Source organism: Herpailurus yagouaroundi, unplaced genomic scaffold (genome assembly GCF_014898765.1).
Source record: "Herpailurus yagouaroundi ecotype Mexico unplaced genomic scaffold, PumYag 142, whole genome shotgun sequence".
In the NCBI taxonomy this organism is placed as follows: domain Eukaryota; kingdom Metazoa; phylum Chordata; class Mammalia; order Carnivora; family Felidae; genus Herpailurus; species Herpailurus yagouaroundi.
In genome coordinates, this window is record NW_024412397.1 from 58,583,766 (window position 1) to 58,609,562 (window position 25,797).

At 38.9% G+C, this 25,797-nt stretch overlaps 1 protein-coding gene across 8 annotated transcripts in view; it reads left to right on the top strand.

Moving 5' to 3' along the window:
- The window catches only part of PTPRM (protein tyrosine phosphatase receptor type M), an 806,292-nt gene that overhangs the window by 335,274 nt on the left and 445,221 nt on the right, over positions 1–25,797 (top strand). For all 8 annotated transcript variants that reach the window (XM_040479372.1, XM_040479375.1, XM_040479373.1 and 5 more), the window contains exons 4-5: positions 191–269; positions 20,533–20,648. In XM_040479372.1, coding sequence (XP_040335306.1) covers positions 191–269; positions 20,533–20,648 — 195 coding nt within the window. The remainder of the gene's footprint in view (positions 1–190; positions 270–20,532; positions 20,649–25,797) is intronic.

Genomic DNA, 25,797 nt, shown 5'->3' on the forward strand with positions numbered 1-25,797 from the left:
GGAAGGAAGGAAGGAAGGAAGGAAGGAAGGAAGGAAGGAAGGAAGGAAGAGAAAATAAAGAAAGGAAGAAGGAAAAGAAAGAAAGAAAGAAAGAAAGACAGACAGACAGACTACGTGTCTTATGTGTCAGCACAATTGGTAAAACTCTGACCAAATGTGTGAATAATATAAATCTTGCTTAATTTTCCAGGTGATTTTTGAAGTGATAACTTCTGGACATCAAGGCTACCTCGCTATTGATGAAGTGAAGGTGTTAGGACATCCATGTAGTAAGTTGCCTCAACTCTTGCACATTTGGGTTCAATGTTGGGAGCACTTTTATGCTCCAGATTAAGAGAAGACACTAAAACCTGAGGAGACGTGATGCGAAACGAGTTCCCCGACAAGTCTTTAGGCATTGCTTTGCCAGCCCAGAAGCCCAAAAACATCCATTTTGTGTGTCATTCATTGTATCTAAGCCCCTCTGAAATGATGATCAGGACTGGAGGCTAATGGGCCACTTTGGTCGACTCAGACATCCTTGCAAAGATTTTTAGATTTCCCTTTTAAACGGTAGCACCAGGTTAAACATTGAGAATCTGTGCATTTTGTTTCTATGTCTAGTGCATTACTCGTATACTTTTAAACAATATGGCTCCAAAAAGGCCTGGGACCCATCAAATGCAAGAAATCTACCTAAACCATTTGGGGACCCCAGAAATAGTCTGGTCCTCATCTTTTAAAAATTAATACTTTAAAAAAGTCCCATGGGTGACAAACACACACTTTTCCTTTTACCGCTCAGTATGAACAGCTATTAACAGGCTGTCATATTTATGTCTGAACTGTTGTCCTTAAATCAATAAAATATGGCACATAGCCGGTCCCGTTTCTCCCTTGTCTCTCCTTGGGGGGAGGGGGGTGTCACAGGGACAAGCTGCTGCCCCCTCCATCTCTAAGGTTCATATTCCACCAGCAGCAGAAACAGATGTAGCTGATTAAAGCAGAAAAGCTTTGCATAGAAAGAGAATTGGTGGCAAATAGAATCACGGGGAACATGGATCTAGGCTCCAGGAGTGGGTAGAGATTCAAAGGGAGGCTCTGTAGCCAGAGCCATGCTGGCACCTATGTCTGAGGGGCCATCCATGGGGGTAAGGGTGCTGCAACCTGCTCTCTGACCGTTGCCACCTGCCTCAACCTTTGTCACTGTCTCTACGCCTTTCTCCCCTCAGCCTTGGTCTCAAAACCCTGAGTGGGACTGTCAAAGTTGGCCAGCTAGATCATGTGCTCATTCCCTTGCTGGAAATCAGGGTCATCTAGGAAAGCACACTGTGGCTTTTTCACCTTCTATCCTGGGGGTCAGGCCAAGACTCCTACGAAGAAACCTACAATGGAGACTTTTCCACCCCCAGAGAAGTGGTTTCAGAGCTGAGGATCCAAAATGCTGAAAACCTCTGTGTGTGTGCATGCACGTGGGTGTGCTTTTTCCCACAGTCAGTGTGTAGTTCATAAAAAGTAAGAAAGTGATGTTTGCCCTTTTGTAAATTCTAATGAATCATATCCAACCATATAAATTACTCTGTATTTTTTCCCCACTTAGCATTATGTTCTTTAGGTCAACCTGTGATATTCTGTCAGATGAATATACTGCGCTCTGTTTTTCTGTTTTTCCATGAACATTTAGTTTCTTTGCTCCCGTTTTTTTTCTCCGACAAACATGGCTGCAGTGAAGATCCATGTATGTGCCTCTGGGTACAATGTGCAAGGGCCTTGGTAGGATACATTCTTAGAAGCAGAATTCCTGGAATGTAGAATAGAAACACTTTTAGTTTTACTCGATGCTGCCAAATTGCTATGAAAAGTCTGCACCAGTTTATATTCCCACCAGCAGTGCATGGGAGTTTTATTTTCCCTCTGTCCTTGCCCAAAGCTGATCTTGTCAGACTTTAAATCTTTTGGCTATGTGAGGGATGGCAGCCTGCTTTATTTTTAGGGTCTCCTCAGCATTAAAGAGAGACTGGCTGGTTCATACATTCCTGGATTTCTGCTGACGGTCCTTACCCAAACTCATGAGAAAATGGTTATATCTACAATGACATTAAAGATATAAACACTTGCAGGAGTGTCTCTGCTTTTATTGCGTGGATTGAAGAGATCATGAGATCATTCCCTGTAGTAGTTACAGAGAGCCCTTCATGGTTGTTATCTGATGAGGGTATCGGAACACAGTCATCTGATTTCATCCAGAGGGATTTGCTCTCTCTGAGATCTTTATCCTGGTGCTCAGAGCATGCCACAACACCAGAGTTCAAACACTGCAGTCACGTCGTTCCTTACTGAAGCAGACATTACTTTTGTGACACATTACATTTGCCTTTCTTCCGTCAGCAAGATTGGTGAGTTCAAGAAGAATTTCCCCACCCCCCACTTTTTTTTTTCTGAAAAGGCAGGAAAACGAATGATGCTGTACCTGATTGGAACAGCAGGGAAAATTTAGGAAGTGGAATATAATTACCTGAGTTGGAACTTAGCCAGATCCATGGAGTAATAGCCTTGGGCTTAGAAAAATGCCATGGGATCTTCTAATGTGCACAATTGATCCTGTCTCAGATTCACCTCTTACCAGGAGGTTAAAGAAAATAGATACAATAATGCTGCACACCTACTATGTGCTGAGCACTCCCCGTCACTCAGGGCAAACTTCACCCCAAGGCAGATGTTATTGCTGCCCTGTTGCAGGTGCAGTGGATGAGGCCAAGTTTGCAGGGGTCTGTCTTGTTCTGTATCTTGGGGTTTGTTCTACATCTGGCCATTGGCCAGCAAAGAGCTCCTAAAATGTGGCTCTTCCCATTCTGCGGAAAACGAATCGCTCACTGTCTTCAGTAAGATAGAAAGTCTCAATGCTTGTCCTTCTATCAGAACCTTCCCCAAATGTGTTTCCTGCAGTTTTGTTCATTCCTTCCGAGCCCAGGTGCCTGTAGTCGTAGAAATGGTGTTTATGGTCTCGCCTTTGGAGAATACTGGTGCTAATACCTAATTGGCTTTGCAAACTGCTCTTAAGAGACACAGAATTGCAAAACGGGCTCTGTACCAAGGTGATGTATGGTACAACAGCATTTTGAACTGTAAGCTTTAAATGGTTTTGATGATGGCCCTTCTGTAGTTATTTTTTCCTGAATCTCTAGGTTTATGGGGAAAACATGCAAATAAAGATTTTAAAGAAGGCAATAGTTTGGTCTTAAAATGTAAAGCTTTGCAGATAATATTTTAAGGGCTTTCCTATCAAGATTTCTAAATAATAATCAATTTTTTGAAATCGTGGTGGTCATTAGATTTAAATCACAAAGGAGCATAAATATTTCATATCCAAAATTATGCTTTCCAAAGAGATGCAAAACTGCTGAACTTTATTTATTTACTTCACTCTAAAGGCTCCTGTTTGGATTCATATAGGTTTATGAGTAGGCATTTCAACATTTTTTAAAAGTACTTGTTCTGTTAAGAGTATACAGTTGCTCATAAAATTGATTTTAATGTAGTGACAATAAAATGCAGGCTCAGCATGAAATGTGGATATGGCTGTGCAGAATCAGCAGCTCGATGGCTTAAGACCACTTCTAATGAACACAGATAATTTTTGTATTTGGTATTCACGCTAAAAATATATTTCGAATTTGGTTCAATAATCCTAGTAGGAGCACCTATCAGCTTCATAATGTTGTCTCCTGTTTTTACGTAAGTTATAAGCTCTGCATGTCTGGGTATTTCTGTTATTACCTTGTAGTGCCCGTATATACTTTTATGCCTTTACGAGCCATGCTGCATTTTAACAGGTTTATTGAGATATATTTCACCTGTCCTACAATTCATCTGCTTAAAGTGTATGTTCAGTGTTTTTAGTAAATCCACAGAGTTGTGTAACCATCACCACAATCAATTTTAGGGTATTTTCATCACCCAGAAAGAAACCCTGCACCCACTGTTAAGTCAGTCTCCATTTTCCTTGGCCTCTACCCCCAGCCCTAGGCAGTTACTAATCTACTTTCTGTCTCTATAGATTTGCTTGCTTTCCCGTATTTCATTTATGTGGAATCATACAATGCATGGTCTTTTTTGTCTGGCTTCTTTCACTTAGCACAACATTTCATGGTGCCTGTATGTTACAGAAAATTTCAGTACTTCTCCTTCTTAAAGCTGAGAAACTTTCCATTGTATGACATACCGTATGTTCTGTACCTATTCATCAACAGAGGGACATTCGACTTTCTAATTTTGGGCTATTGGGAATAATACCGTGGCAAACATTTCTGTTACAGGCTTTTCAATTCTTTTGGCTATATATTTAAGACGAGGATTACTGGGTCATGTAATAACTCTATAGTTAGCATTGTGGATAACAGTGAAATTGTTTATCAAATTGGCTGCACCATTTTACAGTCCGAGGAGCAGTGAATTCTTGCCAATATCTGTTATTTGTGTTTTATTTTTCACCCTGGTGACTTTGGGGTGATAATTCTTTATGGTTTTGATTCTTTAATGGCTAATCTTGTTAAGCATCTTTTTGGGTGTTTATTGGCCACTTATATACCTTTTTAAAGAAATGACAACTTAGATGCTTTGCCATTTCTAATTGACTTATTTATCTTTTTTCTTATTTTATTGAGAAATAATGGGAGATACATTACTATAAAAGTTTAAGGTATCAGCATGGTGGTTTGGTTTACATATATCATCACATGATTACCATAATAAGCTTGGTTAACATCCATCATTTCATATAAATACAAAAAGAAGAAAGAAAAAAAACCCCAATATTTCCTCCTTGTGATGAGAACTCTCAGGATCTACTCTTTTAACAACTTTGCTGTCTCACACAGTGTGTATTCCTGTTGTCCATTACATTCCAAGTACTTACCTATAACTGGAAGTCTGTGCCTTTTGAACACCTTGCTCCATTTCCCTCTGATCTCCTTTCCCATGAGTTTGTTTTCTTGTTTGTTTTGTTTTAGATTCCGCATGTAAGTGAAATCACAAGGTATTTGTCTTTCTCTGTCTGACCTATTTCACTTAGCATAATGCCCTTGGGGTCCATCTGTGTTGTTGCAAATGAGGAATTTCCTGCAACAAAAATTGCAATTTTTGTTTGTTTTTTAATGGCTGAATAGCATTCTATTGTACATATATTCTACACCTTCAATTGATAAATACTCAAGTTGTTTCCATGTCATGGCTGTTGTAAAGAAAACTGCTCTGAACGTGGAGGTGCAGATACCTTTTCCATTAGTGTTTTCAGTACCTTTGGATAAACTGGTAGAAGTGAGATTCTAGATCATGTGAGAGTTCTATTTTTAATTTTTTGAGGATCTTCCATACTGTTTTCCACAGTGGCTGCTCCAGTTCACAGTCCCATCAGCAGTGCACAAGGGTTTCCTTTTCCCCAGAACCTCCCCAGTATTTGTTATCTTTTACCTTTTTGATGATGGTCATTCTAACAGGTGTGAGGTGATACCTCATTATGGTTTTAATTTGCATTTCCCCAATGGCTAATGATGATGAGCATCTTTTCATGTACCTGTTGACCTTCAGTAGGTCTTTTTTGGAGAAATGTCTATTCAGGTCCTTAGCCCATTTTTTAATTAGGTGGGTTTTTTTTTGTTTTTTGTTTTTGTTTTTGTTTTTTGTTTTTTGTTTTTTTTGCTCTTAAGTTATATGAATTTTTTATATATTTAGGATATTAAACCCATGTCAGATAGATGGTTTCCACACATATTTCCCATTCTACAAGTTTCTCATTTCACTTTGTTGATAGTTTATTTTGCTGTGCGGAAGATTTTAGTTTGATATCGACCCACTTGTTAACTTTTTATTCTTTTACCTGTACTTCGGGAGTCATATTTGAGAAATTATTACCAAGACCCATGCCGAGGAGCTGTATTCCTTTGTTTCCTTCCAGGAGTTTCATGGTTTCATCTCACATTTCAGTCTTCAGTCTTTAACCCATTTCAAGTTAATTTTTGTGAGTGGTGTAAGATATGGGTCCAATTTCATTCTTTTACATATGAATATCCACTTATCCCAGCTCCATTTGTTGAAAAGACTGTCTTTTCTTCATTGAGTTGAAAAGACTGTCTTTTTTCCATTGAGTATGCTTGACTTCCTTTGTAAAGATTAGTTGACTGTATGCTGGGGTATTTTTCTGGGCTCTTGATTCTGTTTCATTGGTCTGTTTGTCCATTTCTATGCCAGTATCATGCTGTTTTGATGACTGGTTCATAGTTTAGCTTGAAATCAGGAAACGTGGTGCCTCTTGCTTTGTTCTTCTTTCTCAGGATTTCCTTGGATATTCAGGGTCCTTTGTGATTCCATAAACGTTTTAGGAGTGTTTTTTCTACTCCTGTAAAAGATGCCATTGGAATCTCAGTAGGGATTGCATTGAATCTATAGATGACTGTTGGTAGTATTGGCATTTTAAAAATATTAATTCTTTCAATCCATGTACATGAAATTTCCATTTATTTGTGTCTTTTTTTAAATGTTTATTTATTTTTGAGAGAGACAGAGACAGAATGAGAATGGGTTAGGGGCAGAGACAGAGGGAGACACAGAATCTGAAGCAGGCTCCAGGCTCTGAGCTGTCAGCACAGAGCTCGACGCGGGGCTTGAACTCATGAGCTGTGAGATCATGACCTGAGCCGAAGTCAGACTGAGCCACCCAGGCGCCCCTATTTGTGTCTTTTAAGTTTTTTTTTTAATCAATGTTCTGTTTTCAGCACATAGATCTTTTACCTCCCTAGCTAAATTTATTCCCAAGTATTGATGCTATCATAAATGAGATTGATTGCTTTATTTATTTTTTAGAAATTTGCTGTCAGTACATGGAAGTTCTGCTCATCTTTATATGTTTATTTTGTAATCTGGGACTTTACAGAATTCTTTGATTAGATATAATAGTTTTCTGGTTGAGTCTTTAGATTTTTTTCTGTATAAAATTATGTTACCTGCAAATAGAGATAATTTTGTTTCTTTCTTTCCAATTCTGATAACTTCTATTTATTTTTCTTGTCTGACTGCCCTAGCTAGGACTTCTAGAACAATGTTGAATAGGAGTGGTAAAAGTGGCAACCTTGTCTTGTTCTGATTTTAGAGGAAAAACTTTCAACATTTTACTATTCAGTGTGGTAGTATGTGTGGATTTGTCATTTGTGACTTTTACTGTGCTATGTTCCTTCTGTGTATAATTTGTTCATAGTTTTTATCATGGATGGATACTGGATTTTGTGCAGTGCTTTATCTGCATCTCTTGAGATGGTTATACGATTCTTTCTTTTCATTCTATTAATGTGATACATTAATGTGATACAATCATTGATTTGCCTATGTTGAACCATCCTTGCATCCCAGGAATAAATTCTACTTGATCGTGATGCATGATCCTTTTAATGTGCTGCTGAATTGGTTTGCTAGTATTTTATTGAGGATTTTTACATCTATATTCATCAGGAATATGGGCCTACTTTGTTTTGTTTGTTTGTTTGTTTGTTAGTAGTGTTATTTTCTAGTTTCAGTATCAGAATAATGCTGGACTCATAAAATGAGTTTGGGAGTATTTCTTCCTCTTCAATTTTGTGGAAGAGTTTGAGAAGGATTGATGCTAATTCTTCTTTAAATGTTTGGCAAAATTCACTGGTGAAGTCATCTGGTCCTGTTACTGGGTTGGGGGATTTTTTGATTACTGATTCATCTCCTTACTCATAATTGGTCTATTCAGATTTTCTATTTCTTCCTGACTTTCTTTCGATAAGCTGTCTAAGAATTTTTCAGTTTCTTAAAAGTTATTTGGTTTGTTGGCAGGTAGTTGCTCTTACTAGCCTCCTAAGACCCTTTGAATTTCTACCATATCAGTTATAAGGTCTCCTATTTCATTTATAATTTGTTGATTTGGGTCTTCCTCCCGCCCCCCCCCCCCCGCCTTGGTTAGTCTACCTAAGGGTTTGTCAATTTTATATTTTGAAAGAAGCTGCTCTTAGTTTAGCTAATCTTTTCTCATGTTTTCTGTCCTTCTACTCTAATCTTTGTTATTTCCGTTTTTCTCCTAACTTTGGGCTCAGTTTGTTCTTTTTTAGTTCTTTAAGATGTAGAGTTAGGTTGTATATTTAGGATCTTTATTGCGTCTTAATGTAGGTATTTATTGCTGTGAACTTTCCTCTTAGAATGACTTTTGCTGCATCCCACAAGTTCTGGTATTTTGTGTTTACCTTTTTGTCTAAAGAAACTTTTTTTTTCTTCTTTAATGTCTTCTTTGGTCCATTTGTTATTTAGGAGAGAGTAGTTTAATTTCCACGTGTTCATAAATTTTCCAGTTTTCCTCTTGTTATTGATCTCTAATTTCATGTTTTTGTGGTCAGAAAGATTTTTGGCACCATTTCAGTCTTCTTAAATTTGCTAAGACTTGTTTTGTGGCCAACTATATGGTCTCTCCTAGAAAGTATTCCATGTGTGCTTGGGAAGAATGTGCATTCTGCTGTTGTTGGCTAGAGTTTTTTATATGTGTTCGTTAGGTCCATTTGGTCTAGAGTGTCGTTCAAGTCTGCCTTTGGGTGCTTCACCACTGTGTATGTAAATTGTATCTTCTTGATGTGTTAGACCCCTTTGTCATTACATAATGTCTTTCTTAGTCTCTTTTTACCATTTTTAGTTTAAAGTCTATTTTGTCTAAGTATAGCCACCTCTGCTGCATTTTTGTTTTGTTTTTGTTTTGTTTTTGTTTTTGTTTTTGTTTTTGTGGTTGCCATTTCGTTGAAATGTCTTTTTCCATCCCCTCACTCTCAGCCTATGTGTGTCTTTAAGGCTAAGGTGCATCTCTTGGAGGCAGCACATTGTTGGTTCTTTCTTTCTTTCTTTCTTTCTTTCTTTCTTTCTTTCTTTCTTCGGATGTTTTATGTCTTTTGAGCCATTTACATATAAAGCAACTATGGATAGGAAAGGACTCACTATTTCCTTTTTGTTAATGTCTTTCTGGTTGTAGATCCATTGTTCTTTTTTTCTGATTTTGGTGTCTTGTGTGTGTGTGTGTGTGTTGATGTTTTTGGTTTCAGTATATTTTGACTTCTTTTTCTTGTTCTTTCATGAAACTACTAACATTTTTTTCTATATAATTCCCATGAGGCTTACATAAAATATCTTAAACTTATAACACCCTATTTTATATTGATAACAACTTAACTTTAATGGAATTTTGAAACTTTACACTTTTACTTCTCCTCCCCCTCACATTTTAGGTTATTGTTGGTACAATTTATATATTTTTATATCGTGTAACTAATAAAAGATCATTCTATTTACAGTTATTTTTACTATGTTCATTTTTTCATAACTTTTAGAGTTGTAAGTGAATTATGTACTACTATTACCATATTGCAAAATCTAACAATGAATATAAATTTACCATTATCAGTGAGATTTACTCTACCATTTATGTTTTTATGATGTTAATTAGCCTTTTTTTACTTCCATTCAAAGAACACCCTTTCGCATTTCTTTTTCTTTTCTTTTTTTTATTACAGTGTAGTTGACATACAATGGTCTGTTAGTTTCAGGTGTACAACATAGTGGTTTGATAATTCTGTACATTATGTAGTGCTCACAGTAAGGCATAGTTACCATCTGTAGCCATACAAAATTATTTAAAAATATTATTGATGATATTCCTAATGCTGTACTTTTCATTCCTATGACTTTATTTTTTCATTGCTATGATTTTATTTTATAACTGCAAGTTTGTACCTCTTAATCTATTTCACCCATCCCCCCACTCTCCTTTAGCAACCACCAGTTTGTTTTCTGTATTTGAGTCTGTTTCTATTTTGTATGTTTATTTATTTATTTGTTTTGGTTTTTTTTTTTTGATTCCACATAATATGTGAAATCGTATGGAATTTGTCTTTTTTTTGTCTGACTTATTTCACTTAGCGTAATACTCTATGTACCAATGTGTATTGGCACAGATGGCAATATTTCATTTTTTTATGGCTGAGTAATATTCTGTTCCATTATGGAATAGAACATTTTCTTTATCCATTCATCTACCTATAGACACTTACTTTGCTTCCATATCTTGGCTATTGTAAATAATGGTACAGTAAACATAAGGTGCCTCTATCTTTACAGATTTATGTTTTTGTTTTCTTTAGGTCAATACCCAACGGTGACATTACTGGATTTTATGGTATTGCTATTTTAATTTTTGAGGAAACTCCATACTTCTTCCCATAATGTCTCCACCAATTAACATTCCCAACAATAATGCACAAGGGTTGCCTTTCCTCCACATCGTTGCCAACCCTTGTTATTTTTTGTCTTATTGATACTAGCCATTCTGACTGATGTAAGATAGTATCTCACTGTGGTTTTGATTTGTGTTTCCCTGATGGTGAGTTATGTTGAACATCTTTTCATGTGTTTGTTGGCCATCTGTATGTCTTCTATGAAAAATGCCTATTCAGGTCCTCTGCCTATTTTTAAATCAGATTATTAGTTTTTTTTGTTTTGTTTTGTTTTGTTTCGTTTTGGTGTTGAGTTGTATGACTTTCTTACATATTTTGAATACAACCCTTATTCGATATAACGTTTTCAAATATCTTCTTTCATTTAGTAGGTTAATTTTTAGTTCTGTTGGTGGTCTCCTTTGCTGTACAAAAGTTTTTTAGTTTGATGTGGTCTATTTGGTATTATTGTGAGGTAGTTCTGGTGATAACGAACTCTCCCGGCTTTTTGTTGTTCAGGGAAGTCTTTTATCCCTCCTTCATTTCTGAAGGACAGCTTCACCAGGCATAGAATTCTGGATTGGTGGTTATTTTCTTTCAATATTTTGAGTATATCAACCATGCTCTTTTGGCCTCAAAAGTTCATGTTGAGAAATCATCCACTAGTCTTATGGGGGTTTCCTTGTATGTGACTTCTGACTTTTCTCTTGCTGTTCTTAATGTTTTTAATTGTTTTTTAATTTTTACAGTAAGTTTTAATAGGTCTTGGTGTAGCCTATTTGAGTTCAACCTATTTGGTATCTCTTGGACTTCATGCATCTAAATGTTTTTTTCTTATCCTGGGTTTGGGAAGTTGACAGCCATTACTGCTTTAAATACAATTTCTGTCTCTTTCTCTTTTCTTTCCCTTCTAAAATTCCCATGATATGAATATTGTTTTTTTCATTGTGCCCTATAAGCCCTGTAGCTTTCTTCACTCTTTTTTTCCCCCTCTAATTGTGTAATTTCAATGTCCTATTCTATAGGTCACTTATTTCTAATGTATGGTAGAATCTACTTTATAAGGAAGCTCCTGTCCTCTGGTATAGGGAGGGTACCTATCACAGTAGAATTTTATGGCCTATTTCAGGGGCAAAGGGTGTGGGAATATCAGAGTGATCTCTTTACTACTGCCATTTTCATATACTTTTTCATCTTAAAATATCAATATGCCATTTCATGAACTCTGTCATCCATTAGATTATCATGTGGTTTTGTCTTTTATTTGGTTGGTAGGGTGCCTTATACTGATTGATTTTTGGATGTTATATCAACGTAGAATTCCTAGGATAAATCTCACTTGGTTATGGTGTATGGTCTTTTTTATATGTTGTCATATAACACATTAAGTGCAAAGTGATTTGCATATATGATACCTTGAATTCTAAATTCTAAAAATTACACAGAATCGTGCTCCATTATTTTTCTTCCAATTCAAAAACATAACAATATAATGAAAAAGATTGAAAACAAAAACCCACCTGCCATGTATTACATGAAGTGAATATAATGAACCTAGGACAGTGCTGCACATTCTAAGAGACCAATGAAAGTTAGCTGTTATTATCGTTCCTGTTTTTAGGCACTGCATCCTGATGGGCCCACTAGAATACGTTAGCTGCAGATTAAATGCTAAAATCATTGATTTCTTACAATTTATCAATGTCTGTCTTAAAACTAAAAGAAGAAAAATGTTTGCAGAATGTACTGTTTTTCAGTGTGGGCAGTACCATTCTGTTCTTAGCACTAGCTTCCTTGTTTGAGGACAAGTACACAGAGAAAGGAGCTGACTACTTTGGCATTTGGGAATGCCTCCAGTTCATTTCAACCTATGTCATTACATTAAAATGCAAATGAAAATAAAAAAGGGTTAGGACCCAGTCCTCTTTTGCCCCACTTCAGTTTGCACTTTGATCTCGCAAATTACCGTTCTTTGATTTTGTTGTTAGCATTTTGGTGCAGACTTTGAAGGATCAATAATATGAAACATCTACAAAAAGAGTTGCATCTTGGTCAATAATTTCTGGCTTTGGGATCAAAGGCTGATTTGAGGTCAATTAATACATGAAAACCTCTGTTCTTTTAAAAACTGCTTTCTTAATAATAAGCAACAGAATATGGCAGAGATGAGAAAATAGGAGAGTTGTATTAAAACTCCTGTTTGATATTCATGGAAGATATTTCATTTCTAGAAATCCTGCAGATTTTAGAAGAAAGCTGGCATAGCATTTTGAAAGGGTATCCGGGAGACGAATGGGCCTATAAATTTGGAGAGAGAGAGAGAATTTTTCTTTTTGAATATGGGATACATTGAAAATTTCTACTCTAATGGTGCTATACCTGGTGTTACAATTAAGATAGTTTGGCAGGATTCAGAGCATACAGCTCAGCATGGGAGCAAAACTTCTCTGGCTGCAGAGACTTTTTTTCTTGGGATCTTTTCCAGTTTCCAGTGGTAGATTAGTTATTTTAAACAGTAATGAACATTTTTGAGGGTACCAGGCACACAGAATACCTTCCTGGCATCATCTTGTTTAATCTTTTCCCCATCCTTATGTAATAGGTACTTTTTAAAAATAAAATCCCTGTTTTAAAAATCGTGTGTGTGTGTGTGTGTGTGTGTGTGTGTGTGTGTGCGCGCGTGCACGCATGTGTGTGTGTCCATTAAGGCTTGGGTTGAGGAACTTTTGCTTCTGTTCAGAGGTAATAAGGGGCTAAAATAATGATGCTTGAATGCTTGAACACACATGGCATAAATCCAAATCTTAAGAAACATTGGCCTTCCCAATCGAAAACAGTTCTAGAATTCCTATCACTGGACAGGGAGAATCCAGACATCTTAAAACTTTGGAAATATTATATAGGCCTTTAACATTTATTGAAAAAATTAAAAATGCCATTATTAGAAATTTTGACTTTCATGTTCTTGGAAGAACTGATCTGGAAAATAGAATTCCACAGTTCCTTTGTCTTGTGCACCCTGTTGGATGAGTTACTATCTTCCACTTAGGTCAATTAATTATGTTTAATCTGAGAAGGATAAGTTTCTTATAAAAGTGTTTATGCTTAATGAGTTTGCATGTGTTCATTTGGTTTCCATTTGAGTTGTGGCTTTTATTATCTTAGCCAGATTATTTTTTCTGGCAGTCCTTTTCTCAACCAAGCAATGCTCTTTCCCAAACTAAGGACAGTCAACCCATTCCAGAGAAGGGCCCTCCCAAAATACAGTTTGGACAGAGGCATAAATTCCTTGGACTTTTAACCTTACCATGTGAGTAATACGCACTGGCAGTCTTTCAGAAAGCTGTTTTGAAGACCAAAACAATTCTAAAGGAAAAGTGATCACCTTTGATTCAAAGATCATATCTTTGGCCCCCAAATTAAAAATGTAAGTTATATCCTAACAAACAGCCCACTGGAGGCAGTAAGTATTAGCAGATTGTATTGATAAATGAGTTTTTCTGTGTTTTTGTTTTTGGTGCAGTTAGCCATTGCTGGAAACAGGGCCCTTAGGAAAGTAGGTTTCCAAGTGTGGACTTCCAGTGGATGAACAGATCAATGGCAGAACTAGTGACAATTGTGATATTCAGATTATTGTTATGAAGTTAACTCATAGAGCAGAGTACATATAGTTCATAAGTTTCTCAAGACAGATTACAGAAACTAACACTTAGTATTTTTGAGGGGGCGGCAAAAAGAGCACTTTTGTGTACCCTTCTTGTAGAGATGCAAATTGGTACATGCTTTAAGGAAAGCGGTTTGGCAATTTGTGTCAAAAGCCTTTTTAAACTGCATTTCTTTTGTCTTATTAAATTCAGATTCTAAAAATTTATGCTAAGGGAGAAACAGAAAGTATAAATGATGATTTAATTATGAAAAGTTTTATCTTGGCATTATGTATAGGAAACCAAAATGTTCAACAGTACAGGATGATCCAGTAAGCTTTTGTCTGTCTGGGCCGTATGTATCAGGACTTCTCAGCCTTGACCATATTGACCTTGTGGTCAATATTGACCTTTTTTGTGGGGGTTGTTTTGTGCATTACAGGATGTTCAACACCATCCATGGCCTCTTTTCACTAGATACCTGTAGTACCTCTACCATCTTGATCTCTGTTGTGACAAACAAAATGTCTCTGGACATTATCAGATGTTCCCTGGTGGGTGGGGGGGTGGCGATTGCCCCAGTTGAGAATGATTGATGTATATCAGGCAGAATTTCAAATAGTTTTAGATGAATATTTAACAAGGGAAAATGCTGATGACATTTTGTTAATTTTTTAAGTGTATGGTTACTTCAAAAGGGGAGAAAGAGACCAATAGACCATATTAGATGGAGTTCAGTTTTCATAATGGCAAGGGGTTGTTCTGATAGTGAAATGCAAAGCCAGAGTTCCCACCAGAGACCTCAGAGCAACCCATGAATAACATAGCTGCTCATAATATGCTCCCAGGATTCTATCAGGTGCTAGAAGCTTCCTTTTTGGTTCCAATGGAATTTTTTTTTTTTTTAACTTTCATTTAACCCCCTCACCACTCCTACCCCATTTTTAACTGTTCTCATGATTTGGCTTTTAATTTGTCTTTTTTCCCAGTGCAATAAATAATCTTTATGAACCTTCCTGAATTCTCTCTTAGCTTGGGTCAATCAAAGGTCAGTTTCCAGCCTTCCTCAGATTGCCCAGGCTTTAGGTCAACATGCTATATGTCTCCTCAACAAGTTACTGGACACGTTACATTAAAAAAACAAAAACAAAAACAAAACACTAGTGTGCAGAAATGCATGCATATTTTAAAAGTTGCTTCTTAGAGATAAATTTATGTATGATTAAAAAATTAAATACTTCTCTATTTGTAATATTTATTGTTCAAAATATTTCCTAAAAGTGAAAAATAAGTTATTTAAATCACAAATCCTAGGAAGAAATTGAATTGGTTGCCAATATAGTGGACATTCTTTAAATATATTAGCCATATTAGGAGGCAGAATATGTAAATTAAGTTGGTCCAGGTTAGGTGTTTTTGGAGGCCATTCAGATTTGGGGAAGAATGAGTTATATTATTTCTCAGGCAGTTTGGAAACATATTATGTGTTTAAAAAAGGAAAAAGAAAACTGTATGATATCCCACCCTTGGTGTTCCAAAAGAACTCTCCTGCATGCTAAATAAGGAATAAAATTCAAAATTTCAAGATTTGAAATTCATTCTCTGAAAATTATTTTAGTTCATGGGAAACCTACTCTTCAAACTAAATGTATATTCAAACTGAGTGTATTTTATCTTTCCCCTTGCACCACTCAGAAGGTATAGAAGCCTTTGAAGGGCTGAAAATCTGTAATGATTATAGCAGGAAGAGAAATGTTACATGTGAAAGAGACTCTTCCTTGCACTTCTACATCTGTAGGAGGAAAAGTGGGTGGTGGTGGGTGCCTGGGTAGCTCAATCAGTTAAGCATCTGACTTCAGCTTAGGTCATAATCTCATGGCTTGTTAGTTCTAGCCCCGCATCAGGTTCTGTGCAGATGGCTCAGAGCCTGGAGCCTGCTTCAGATTCCGTCTCCCTCTCTTTCTGCCTCTCCCCTGCTTGCTGTCTATCTCTCTTTCTCTCTCAAAAATAAATAAAAGAAGAAAAAAATTTTTTAAAAAAGTGGGCAGTGGGCTCTGTTGGTCCCACACACCTTGACTGGCCCTTCTGGTTGAGAAATTGTAGTGCACTCACTGGTAGTGCATAAGAAAAACCAGAGAGATTTGGAGAAATTTGGAGGCATTGGGGAGTGGGGAGGGACAAAAAGGAGAGAGGAAGGAGTCATAGTTAGGGTGCAGGGTAAGAATCCAAGGTCTAGGACATATACGAGTAACACGTGGAGATTTTGCAATGGACATTTTAAATGTTTAATTTTTAGTAGCTTACCCATGCAAGGATATACCAGCGATGGTACTCAAAATACTTCGCAGACTTTCAGGACAGGCTTGAAACTGATCCTAGGCTTAACCAAGGGGGTGGGGGGTAAAACTACAGAAGAGCAGTTCAGGTGTAGTATCCCTTTAATGCAAGTTATCGTGAAAGATGGCGACACACTCAAAAACCTTGTCTTAGGGACCCAACTTACCACAGTGGCCTGCAGCAAAAGGTGAGCAGAGTAGGAGACCATGAGAGGGACAGGAGAGGGCAATATTAGTGAGACGTCCTGCTATCTGAATGTGCAACATAATCTGTCTTTAACAATCCACGGGAATATGAAATTGGGGGTGCTCAGTGTATGTGGGAGCCAGCTTGGGAGATTTTCTTAAAGGAGCCATCACAGTTCTAAATTATCCTTCGTAAAGGCATGCCCACAAGAAGGGAAACAGACAGAGTGAGCCCTACGCTGGTGGGGCATGTAGGCATCAGAGATTTGAAAAGGGGCATGTCAGCTGACTGAACAATTCCAGTGAGAGGAGGGATCAAATAGGAAGAGGAGAGAGGCCGAAACCAAAACTGGACAGAAGAACTGCCAGCCCAAGAGGCACCTTCCAAACAAGGAAGCCTGGGATTCTAACCCAGATTCAGGGAGTATACTCATTCTACATATGATTCAAACCATAAGCCTTTTTACAGTTTATCCATGGACGCAAGAGTTGTTGTCTCCAAAGAGGGCGCAGAAGATGCAGCCCTCATACCCAAAATATCCAAGGACAAAGAAAGCAAGGTCCCCGTTGCTGCAGGTGAAGCGCTACTAGGGCCATGGGGGAAGAGGTTACAATGGCGACTGTAAGACGCCAGTGGCAAATGGGGTGCCCAGTCTACCTGCCTCTCTGCCCAGCCAACTGCAAACTCTGTCTCCACATATGGCTCCCACACTAGCCAGCTCATACCATGTTCTGTCAGTCTCAGTGTTAGAAAACTCTTCTTTACTCTTAGGGAGTATGGTTGTCCAGAGTTTCTGCATACTGGGTCCATCTCATAAAATCGGAAGTCAGCTATCATTCTCAATTGCCCCTACTTCTCCTGTGACCCAGTTTTTCAGTTACTGGACTGAAGGTTCTGATTTAAAACACACACACACACACACACACACACACACACACACACACACACACAAAATCTGTTCCTAGGACAATAGGGTAGAGCCCAAAGAAGAATGAACAAAGGAAAAAGCTGAAGGAAAAGAGTTTTGAAAGTAGAATTTTGAAAGTTTTTTGAGGAAGTTTTGGAAAAAAATCACTGTGGCCGAAAGCATTTTCCCTTGGGAGACGAGTCAGGAAGAGGAAGGAAAGAAGGCTGTTGGGCCTCTTAGGGGCCTGCTGATAAACTGAGGAGAGCAGTTTCTATAGACAGGCCGAGGCTGTGTGACTGGCAGACCCCTTGAACAAAGGGCTCCACCAACGTCTTGGGAAGTTTGACAGGAAATGGATCTAACAGCTCCCTCAGGAGCCAGCAGGGCAGGGCAGGGCAGGGCAGGTGTGTGTGTGTGTGTGTGTGTGTGTATGTGTGTGTGTGTGTGTGTGTGTGTGATTAAAGGCTGCAAAGCATAACCCTTTCCGATGAGCTACCTTCGAAACCCTGTGAAGTAGCTAAAATCTGCTCTACACACACCAGCGAACAGAAGAGTTACTACTTCCATATTTTTCTTCTTTTTTTCGAATGCTTTTATGTGGTGTAGGTTGATGTCCATGTAGCTAGGGGCAATGTGCTTAGAATTATTTTACAGGCGAAAAACAGTTCAAAAAGTTTCCAGGCTGGGGCGCCTGGGTGGCGCAGTCGGTTAAGCGTCCGACTTCAGCCAGGTCACGATCTCGCGGTCCGTGAGTTCGAGCCCCGCGTCAGGCTCTGGGCTGATGGCTCGGAGCCTGGAGCCTGTTTCCGATTCTGTGTCTCCCTCTCTCTCTGCCCCTCCTCCGTTCATGCTCTGTCTCTCTCTGTCCCAAAAATAAATAAACGTTGAAAAAAAAATTAAAAAAAAAAAAAAGTTTCCAGGTGAGGACAGATGTACCATAATGGATGTGTTGTGTTGGCTTCGAAGTAGAATATTCCATTTGCTTATATGATTTCTTGACAAGCAAAGAGCTTTCTGGCTTTCAATGTAGTCCTATCAATTTAGTCAGATCTCAAATTCTTAATGATCCCTGTTAATATTGGGAACCACTAATGTAGGTAAATTGAAAATAATTGTTACAATTTTGTGTAGCAAAGTTTGTTCGTTTGTGTCAGAGGTGAGGTTGGGAGAGAAGAATTCTACAGAAGTTGAAATCGCAAGTAAATAATTTTATTTTATGTTTGTATGTTTTAAAGTTTATTTATTTTGAAAGAGAGAGAGAAAATAGGGGAGGGGCAGAGAGGAAGGGAGAGAGAACCCCTGACAGGTTCCACGCTGTCAGCGCCGTGCCTGACACGGGGCTCAAACTCATGAACTGTGAGATCGTGACTGAGCTGATCGTGACAGAGTTGCACGCTTAACTGACTGAGCCACCCTGGCACCCTGCACGTAAACAATTTTAAAGAATGTAAATTCAGTTTCACTGAATAATACAAACTCAATTTAAATAATATGAAAGAAGCCAACGTGTCAACAGTGAGGCAGGGAGGCACTCTCAGTGGGAGAGCATGGGGGATGCAGACGCAGGTGGGAGGCTCGCAGAGGCAGTGCCATAGTGGGCTGTGCGTGGGCTTTGGAACTGTTCGCTCTCTGGTTCTGACACTCGGTAGGCAAGTACCCATGAGATCTCCCATCTGCAAAATGGAAAAGAATACCTACCTCACGGAACGCTTGTGCATATTCCGTGGGAAATGTTCTGGTCCGTGATGCTCAAAACATGTTACCTTTTTCCATTTGCTAAAACCAAAGTTCTTTCAGCTTTTTGGGAACAGAGACTAGAAGAGAAATTTGTCTTAGGGACTTTTTACAGAGGTCTTTAAAAACCATGGCATCGTGTTATTCTTGGCCAAGGATAATTTAAGGTAGTGAAAAATAGGTCAGAGGACGTTAAATTAATGTATTTGTATTAGAAACAATGACCCATGGTTATACTGCTCTTTTAGAAGTTATTTAGGACATTTTGCATGCTAAGCAGCATGAATGCAGTTTTCGAATTACTGGTGGCCTCCACATTAGTAAAATGGGCTTTTTCCTTGTGCGTTATTGATATTAAAATGCATTTCTCTTTGTTCTTGAGTAGTAACCCACTTCCATTCTTAATTTTGTTCTGCACAGGCTAATATTAGTGCTAGTTTATCACGTTTGGGCTCTCAGTAGTGGGGCACGACTCTTTGAATGTGTCTAGACATGGCCTAAAGACACATTGACCATGGGGAAAAAGCTGGCATAATAAGTTTATTCTGGTTATTGTCCAGAATATTTATCCATCCCTCCCAGAAATACCAGCATCCTGTTCTCTTCCTTTTCTACCCCCTAACCTCCCCCTTCCCAGACCCTTGCTTTTATACTGTCATTGCTGTGATAAGAGACTTTTTCCTAACAAAAATAGAAGACACTATAAAATGCAGTTCCTGGCCTGTCATTGCACTTCCTTAACACATGCGTTCAGTGTGTTGCAGAAATTTGGTCTGGGCTTCTCAGATCAAATAGAATTATCCTTTATTCAGAGGGCTGTCCCCCATGGACACTGTATGAGACTTGATGTTGTTTAGCATTTGGAATCATTCTTTTCTCTTGAATTGGGAGTAAGAATCAGCAGAAACTGCCGTGCTATGGCAGTCCCAACCTAATTCCACAGAGTCCATCTATGGGGATAGTATTTTTGGTAGTTGGGAAGTATTACATAGGGAATACTGCATACCAATTAGTTGTATTAAAATATATATTACGCACAGCTTTGTACTCGGCTCAAAAAGTTTCCTTGACAACATCATTTAACTTCTTACTGTTCTTTTCATGTTGCTAGTATAAATATCTAATATGTTTTTGTTCAAAACATCAACTAGGCTTCAGTGTAATCTTTATTAATACAGATTTGTTATTACAAGAAGACTGCTGAGTTATGATAATTTGCACAGCAGGAACAATAAAATATCCTCTGTCTTCTTGGTTCTATCCCAGAATGCTTGGCTTCTCTGTTCTTTCAGAGCACACCAAAACCTTCCATGATACCCTTTACAATCATAATGAAATCTCAAAAGCATTCTTATAAGCAAAAGCCGTGTGTTTTCAAAGGTAAACAAAATGGGAAGGCCCAAAATTGCAAATAGATTCAAAAAGTCACAGATAAGTTACAAATGTCCTCTTTTAATGCCTTTAATTCTCTCTGTTCATGTAGCCCGAACTCCCCACTTCCTGCGGATTCAGAACGTGGAAGTCAATGCCGGCCAGTTTGCCACCTTCCAGTGCAGTGCCATCGGCCGGACTGTGGCGGGCGACAGGCTCTGGTTGCAGGTATGGTAACTCTCTGTCTCCTCCAGAGGCACGAGTACACGCCCCCTGGGAAGGGGCCCGGGGGTCTGGGTCAGTGTCACGTTGCTGATAGAAGGTTGATGCCCTGAGTTGTCTCTGTTCCTTTCCTTCTTTATTAATAAGTTATCAGATTACTAAGAATTCTAGATAACCGAACTGTTCTTCACAGACCTTTAAAACATTTTTCTGTATTTTTTCCCTTCGCTTCTGCTTAGCCATCTTGCTTTGAAGATCTGGTTGTCAAAGTACTTTCAGAGCAGGATATTAAAGTACCAGATATAGAGCTCTTCCCTACCCTTCCTCTGGAGAAATACCCAGAGCATCGCTTACATGTGCGAGTGCACACACACGCTTGTAGGCCTTTTTATAATTTGAATTTCCACAAGGGGAAAAGCCTCAGCTTAGAAATTAACAACATATCTTCTACTTTTAAGTATTTAAGCATACGTTTTTAGTGTAGTCATAACTTGTGTGTCTTGTTTTCCAATCCTTCAAATTCCCCCATACGTATTTTGCATGGCAGATAGTTTCATGGATTTGTCCACGGTCGTGGGAATTCTGAGAGAATGCGTGGGATTAAGTGACTTGTCCCCTCTAACCAGAATGCCACCTGCTTCTTTAGGCTCTGAGTTTGATTCCCTTAACCTGTGGCATTCTCCAATTTCATTCTTGTTTCTTCCTTTCATGCACTGATCTGCAGGATGCTCACTCTTTACCGGGACTAGTGTTGATTCCCGCCCACCCCTCTTTCCTTATGGATCCTGTAGTTGACTTTGTTTTGGTTTGATTAATTATATACTTATTTTAGTTTGCTGCTGAGCTAACTTCATGATTTAACCCCTTTGTGTATCTGTTCCATTCCATCATGGCTTCCACTTCACGCATGCTGACCTTTCCTCTGTGCGTATGACCTGTCCTCCTCTCTTCCCTCTTCCTCAGTGTCACAGTGACTGTGCCATGTCACATTTGCATTACACTCTATAACTTTGAAATCCCTCTTACCTTTTTGTCATCACAAGTGAAATAAATGGTCGTTTTTATTCCTCCACTTCTGGGGAAAACGGAAGATGGCCAAATGTCCTCTCCCCGTATTCAACAACGTGGTGACAACTGGGGAATACGTTCTGGAGGATTCTTCAATAGTCTTGGACCCTCTGCATGATTCCTCACCCTTCTATCTTGATGTCATTGTTTTCTCATCTGCTGCTCTCCCTGCGAGAACATCCCTGGCCAGGAAGGAGGAATGTAAGCAGAGGACTGAGATTGCATGCACCAAATTCACCTTTACCATTTTCTTCTCTCTAAAAGTTTGTACTCGCTACTGTAAGAGATTTTGCAGCCCATGAGAACTGTGCTCAACCCTGATCGTCAGTATTTGACTTTGCTCCTTCCTTTATATCCCACTTCCCAGTTCTTTTAGAATCTTGATGTGAGAAACTGAAAATTATTTTTCTTAGTTAGCGGTTGTTTGGTATTTAACTCCATCAAGATGGTCTGTGTATGGTAATTGATGAGACAGACATTTTTAATTGGCATTTTCCACAATGCATTAGCTGCCTCCTAAAAATGACACTATCCTGTCATCTTTGATTAATCTCTAGAAATCTTAATTTTTCATGGAAAATAGTTTGGGGCTCCTGATATTTGTGTTAATGTTACTTCAGAGAACACAATATAAAATCTAAGCTCTGGCCTCAACAGAGTCTTAGATATTCCTAAGAATTTACAGGCACATTGAGGATACAATTTACTTTTTTTGTTTTTGCAAATGTCCTGGGTTTGGGATGCCTTTGGTTCAACTTCAGCATTGCCTTGGGCATTGGGGATCTGTAACTACTTTCTTCTACAGAGTGGGAGACTTTTTAAAAGAGAATCTGTCACATAATAGGGAGAGAGCTAGCTGCTGTTTTGCAAAACAGGTCTAAATGCAGCGTCTGAGCCCTCACTCCATGAGAGTCACATGGGGAGTTTTTAAAACCTTCCTGATCTACATCAGGATTCTGATTTAATTGGTCTGTGGTAGGGCCCTGCATTTGGGGCTCCCCAGGTGATTCCAGTGTGTGCCCCGGGTTGACGATCACCAGTCTGAAGCAAAGTGCAACACATGTTCCAAATCAGGAAAGAAAAAGCCAAAACCTAACGTTGTATAACTGGTATCTGTATTCAGTCGCCTCGATCTGACTGTCATGTTGAATTTCCCATGTCCCCAGACTCTTGTTTTTGTTCTATTAAATTTGATCATTAGTGTTGATAAATTGTTACAGTCCATCCACTAATGCCTTCCATCATCTGTTACCCAGTCTTTCCTTGCCCTTCTTGGCATCGGTGACCACCTGTTGCCCTGCAGCTTTCCACGTGGTCCTGCCCTAAAGGGCATGATACACACAGAGGTGTTGTGACTTTGAAATTCTCAGTGAATCTTAGTCTCTCCTGGACATGGCATGCTATTTGGTTTGTGAATCTTTGTGATGTGAGAATAATTTTACTGCTGAATGATTTATTTCCTCTCGTTGCATAGGCATCTTGTAGGGAGGTGTTTACTTTATTAATAACTGAGGAAATAAGACCAGTGTCCTTCACTTGCAAGAATGGTTTCTATTAAACTGTATTTGTGCAGAGTGGCTTCCAGCGGTAAGGAGGATTTACAGCACGTGATGGTTTCACGGAGCCCTCCTGCCCTCCTCTTGCCCATGCCCTGGCCTTTGCCTCGGGTCATTCAGTAGAAATTGTGGGGAGAAGCAAACCTGGAATCATGGACCAGGTCTTTCTAGTCTAGAGGTACAAATATGGGCATGTCTTCATTACCCCATTGCTATAACAGTTTCAAAAATGCTTGTCTGCATACAAAGTCACTCACATCCGCAAAGAAACGCTGAGATCCAGGCAGAAAAATGAATGAGAAAAATATTTTTAGCTCTTTTTTCCTGTAATTTGAATCTTCTCAATGGTAAGTCAAGGTTTTGAACTGAATAATACATTTTTCACTGGGGAACATTGATATTTTGGAGTATAATCACTTGTAATAATTTGGTTTGCTTGTATTACCATATTTTGAGTTCTACCATAGGCATTTGCATAGAATTTCATCCCTGTATCCCATGGTCTTCGACTTCTTTTATAGATGGGTTTGGGGTACAGGATTGTGCAGGGTCACCAAAGTAAGTGGCATGGCTGGGGCTAGTACCTCTGTTTCTTTTACCTCACCACTGCTTGATTCCACCATCCTATGCCATCTTCCCATATCCCAGTGCTAGGTGAATAGGTAATATGTACTTAGCACCCTGTTGGAAGAATTTGGATGTGACTGACCTTGCATGATTAACATCAGGGAGCCACCATGACCTCCCCCCCGCCCAAAATGCATATGTATTACATGTCCATATCGATCCACCTCTATGAAAAATGGCCAGTGGCTTGATTGTTTAAAATACAGATTAAATATGATCACTGTCAGAGCCTTTCACAAAAACACGGTACACATAAATCTGATGATGACACTAATGAAGAAATGTTTATGATTAACAGATGTGTCCCATCTGCTTACATTTTCTCCCATCTCAACTGTGGGCTACAGGTTATTGTCATCATAGAATTGGGTGTTCTAGAATACAGAATAGCAAAGTAAAGCACAGTTCACAAGCATCAATTAGTATAGAAGCAAAAGACTTCCTACTTTCCAGACAATGAACAGTAGGAAGACCGCATCTACAAAACTGTTTTTTTTTTTTTTTTGGTAGTTCAAAAGTGATGTGCAGTGCATTTGTTGAAGATGCTTGCTATATGCTATCAGATACAGCAATCTATGCATACAGCAGGGACTGTAACTGTGGGAGATACTCAGATGAAATGCATGTGTAAAATCATTCAAGCACCCAAACACGACAGTATTGCCCGTTACTATCAACATTCTGATCTCTGCGGAGCCTACCGTTTGAACATATCGTGGAGTATATGTAGATATAGAATACAGAGAAGAGAAAATGGGATTTTATATGTTCTTTTTTTAAGTTTATTTATTGAGAGAGAGAGAGCGAGAGCACGCGTGCACAAGCAGGGGAGGGGCAGAGAAAGAGGGGGACAGAGAATAGCAAGCAGGGTCTGACAGCAGGGAGCCCAACGTGAGCCGTGAGATCATGACCTGAGCTGAAATCAAGAGCTTGCTGCTCAACCAAATGAGCCACCCAGGTGCCCCTAGATGTTCTTCTGTTTTACTTACATGTTATGCTGACAGGCAATTTCTGACATACGTGTTTTTTATGTAGTCCTAAAAAAACCCTTATGGGGGCGCCTGGGTGGCGCAGTCGGTTAAGCGTCCTACTTCAGCCAGGTCACGATCTCGCGGTCTGTGAGTTCGAGCCCCGCGTCAGGCTCTGGGCTGATGGCTCAGAGCCTGGAGCCTGTTTCCGGTTCTGTGTCTCCCTCTCTCTCTGCCCCTCCCCCGTTCATGCTCTGTCTCTCTCTGTCCCAGAAATAAATAAACGTTGAAAAAAAAAATTAAAAAAAAAAAAACCCTTATGATTGTATGATTGTATTAAGATTACTGTTGTTCTTTCTTAAGTATTTTATTTTAATTGATTTTTCTTTATTTATTTATTTTGAGAGAGAAAAGAGAGTGGCATGGGGGAGGGACAGAGAGAGAGAGAGAGAGAGAGAGAGAGAGAGAATCCCAAGCAGGCTCTGCTCTGTCAGCACGAGCCCAGCATGGGTCTCAGTCTCAGGAACTGTGAGATCATAGCCTGAGCCGAAATCAGGGGTCTGATTAACCGACTGAGCCACCCAGGTGCCCCTTAGATATTTAAATTTTTATTTTCCTACATAATACCGTTTCTCCTGAGATTAGTGTTTATAACCTTTTTAAATTTTTCAATAAATAGATAAAGATGATCACCAAGGCTAATACTGATGGTCACAAATATGAAGATGGGTTGTGTACCTTCTTTTCTAGGAAACACAGACCACCTTGCCCTCTTCCCCTGAATCTCTGTAGTTTGGGCATTTTTGTAATTTTTGTTATTTAATTCATTTTTGATACATTATGGAGGCTCCTCCAAATTCCTTCCCCTTCTTACTCAGTGTCTTCGTTGGTTTGGGCTGTTGTAACAAACTGCCACCGGCTGGGTGGTTTAACCAA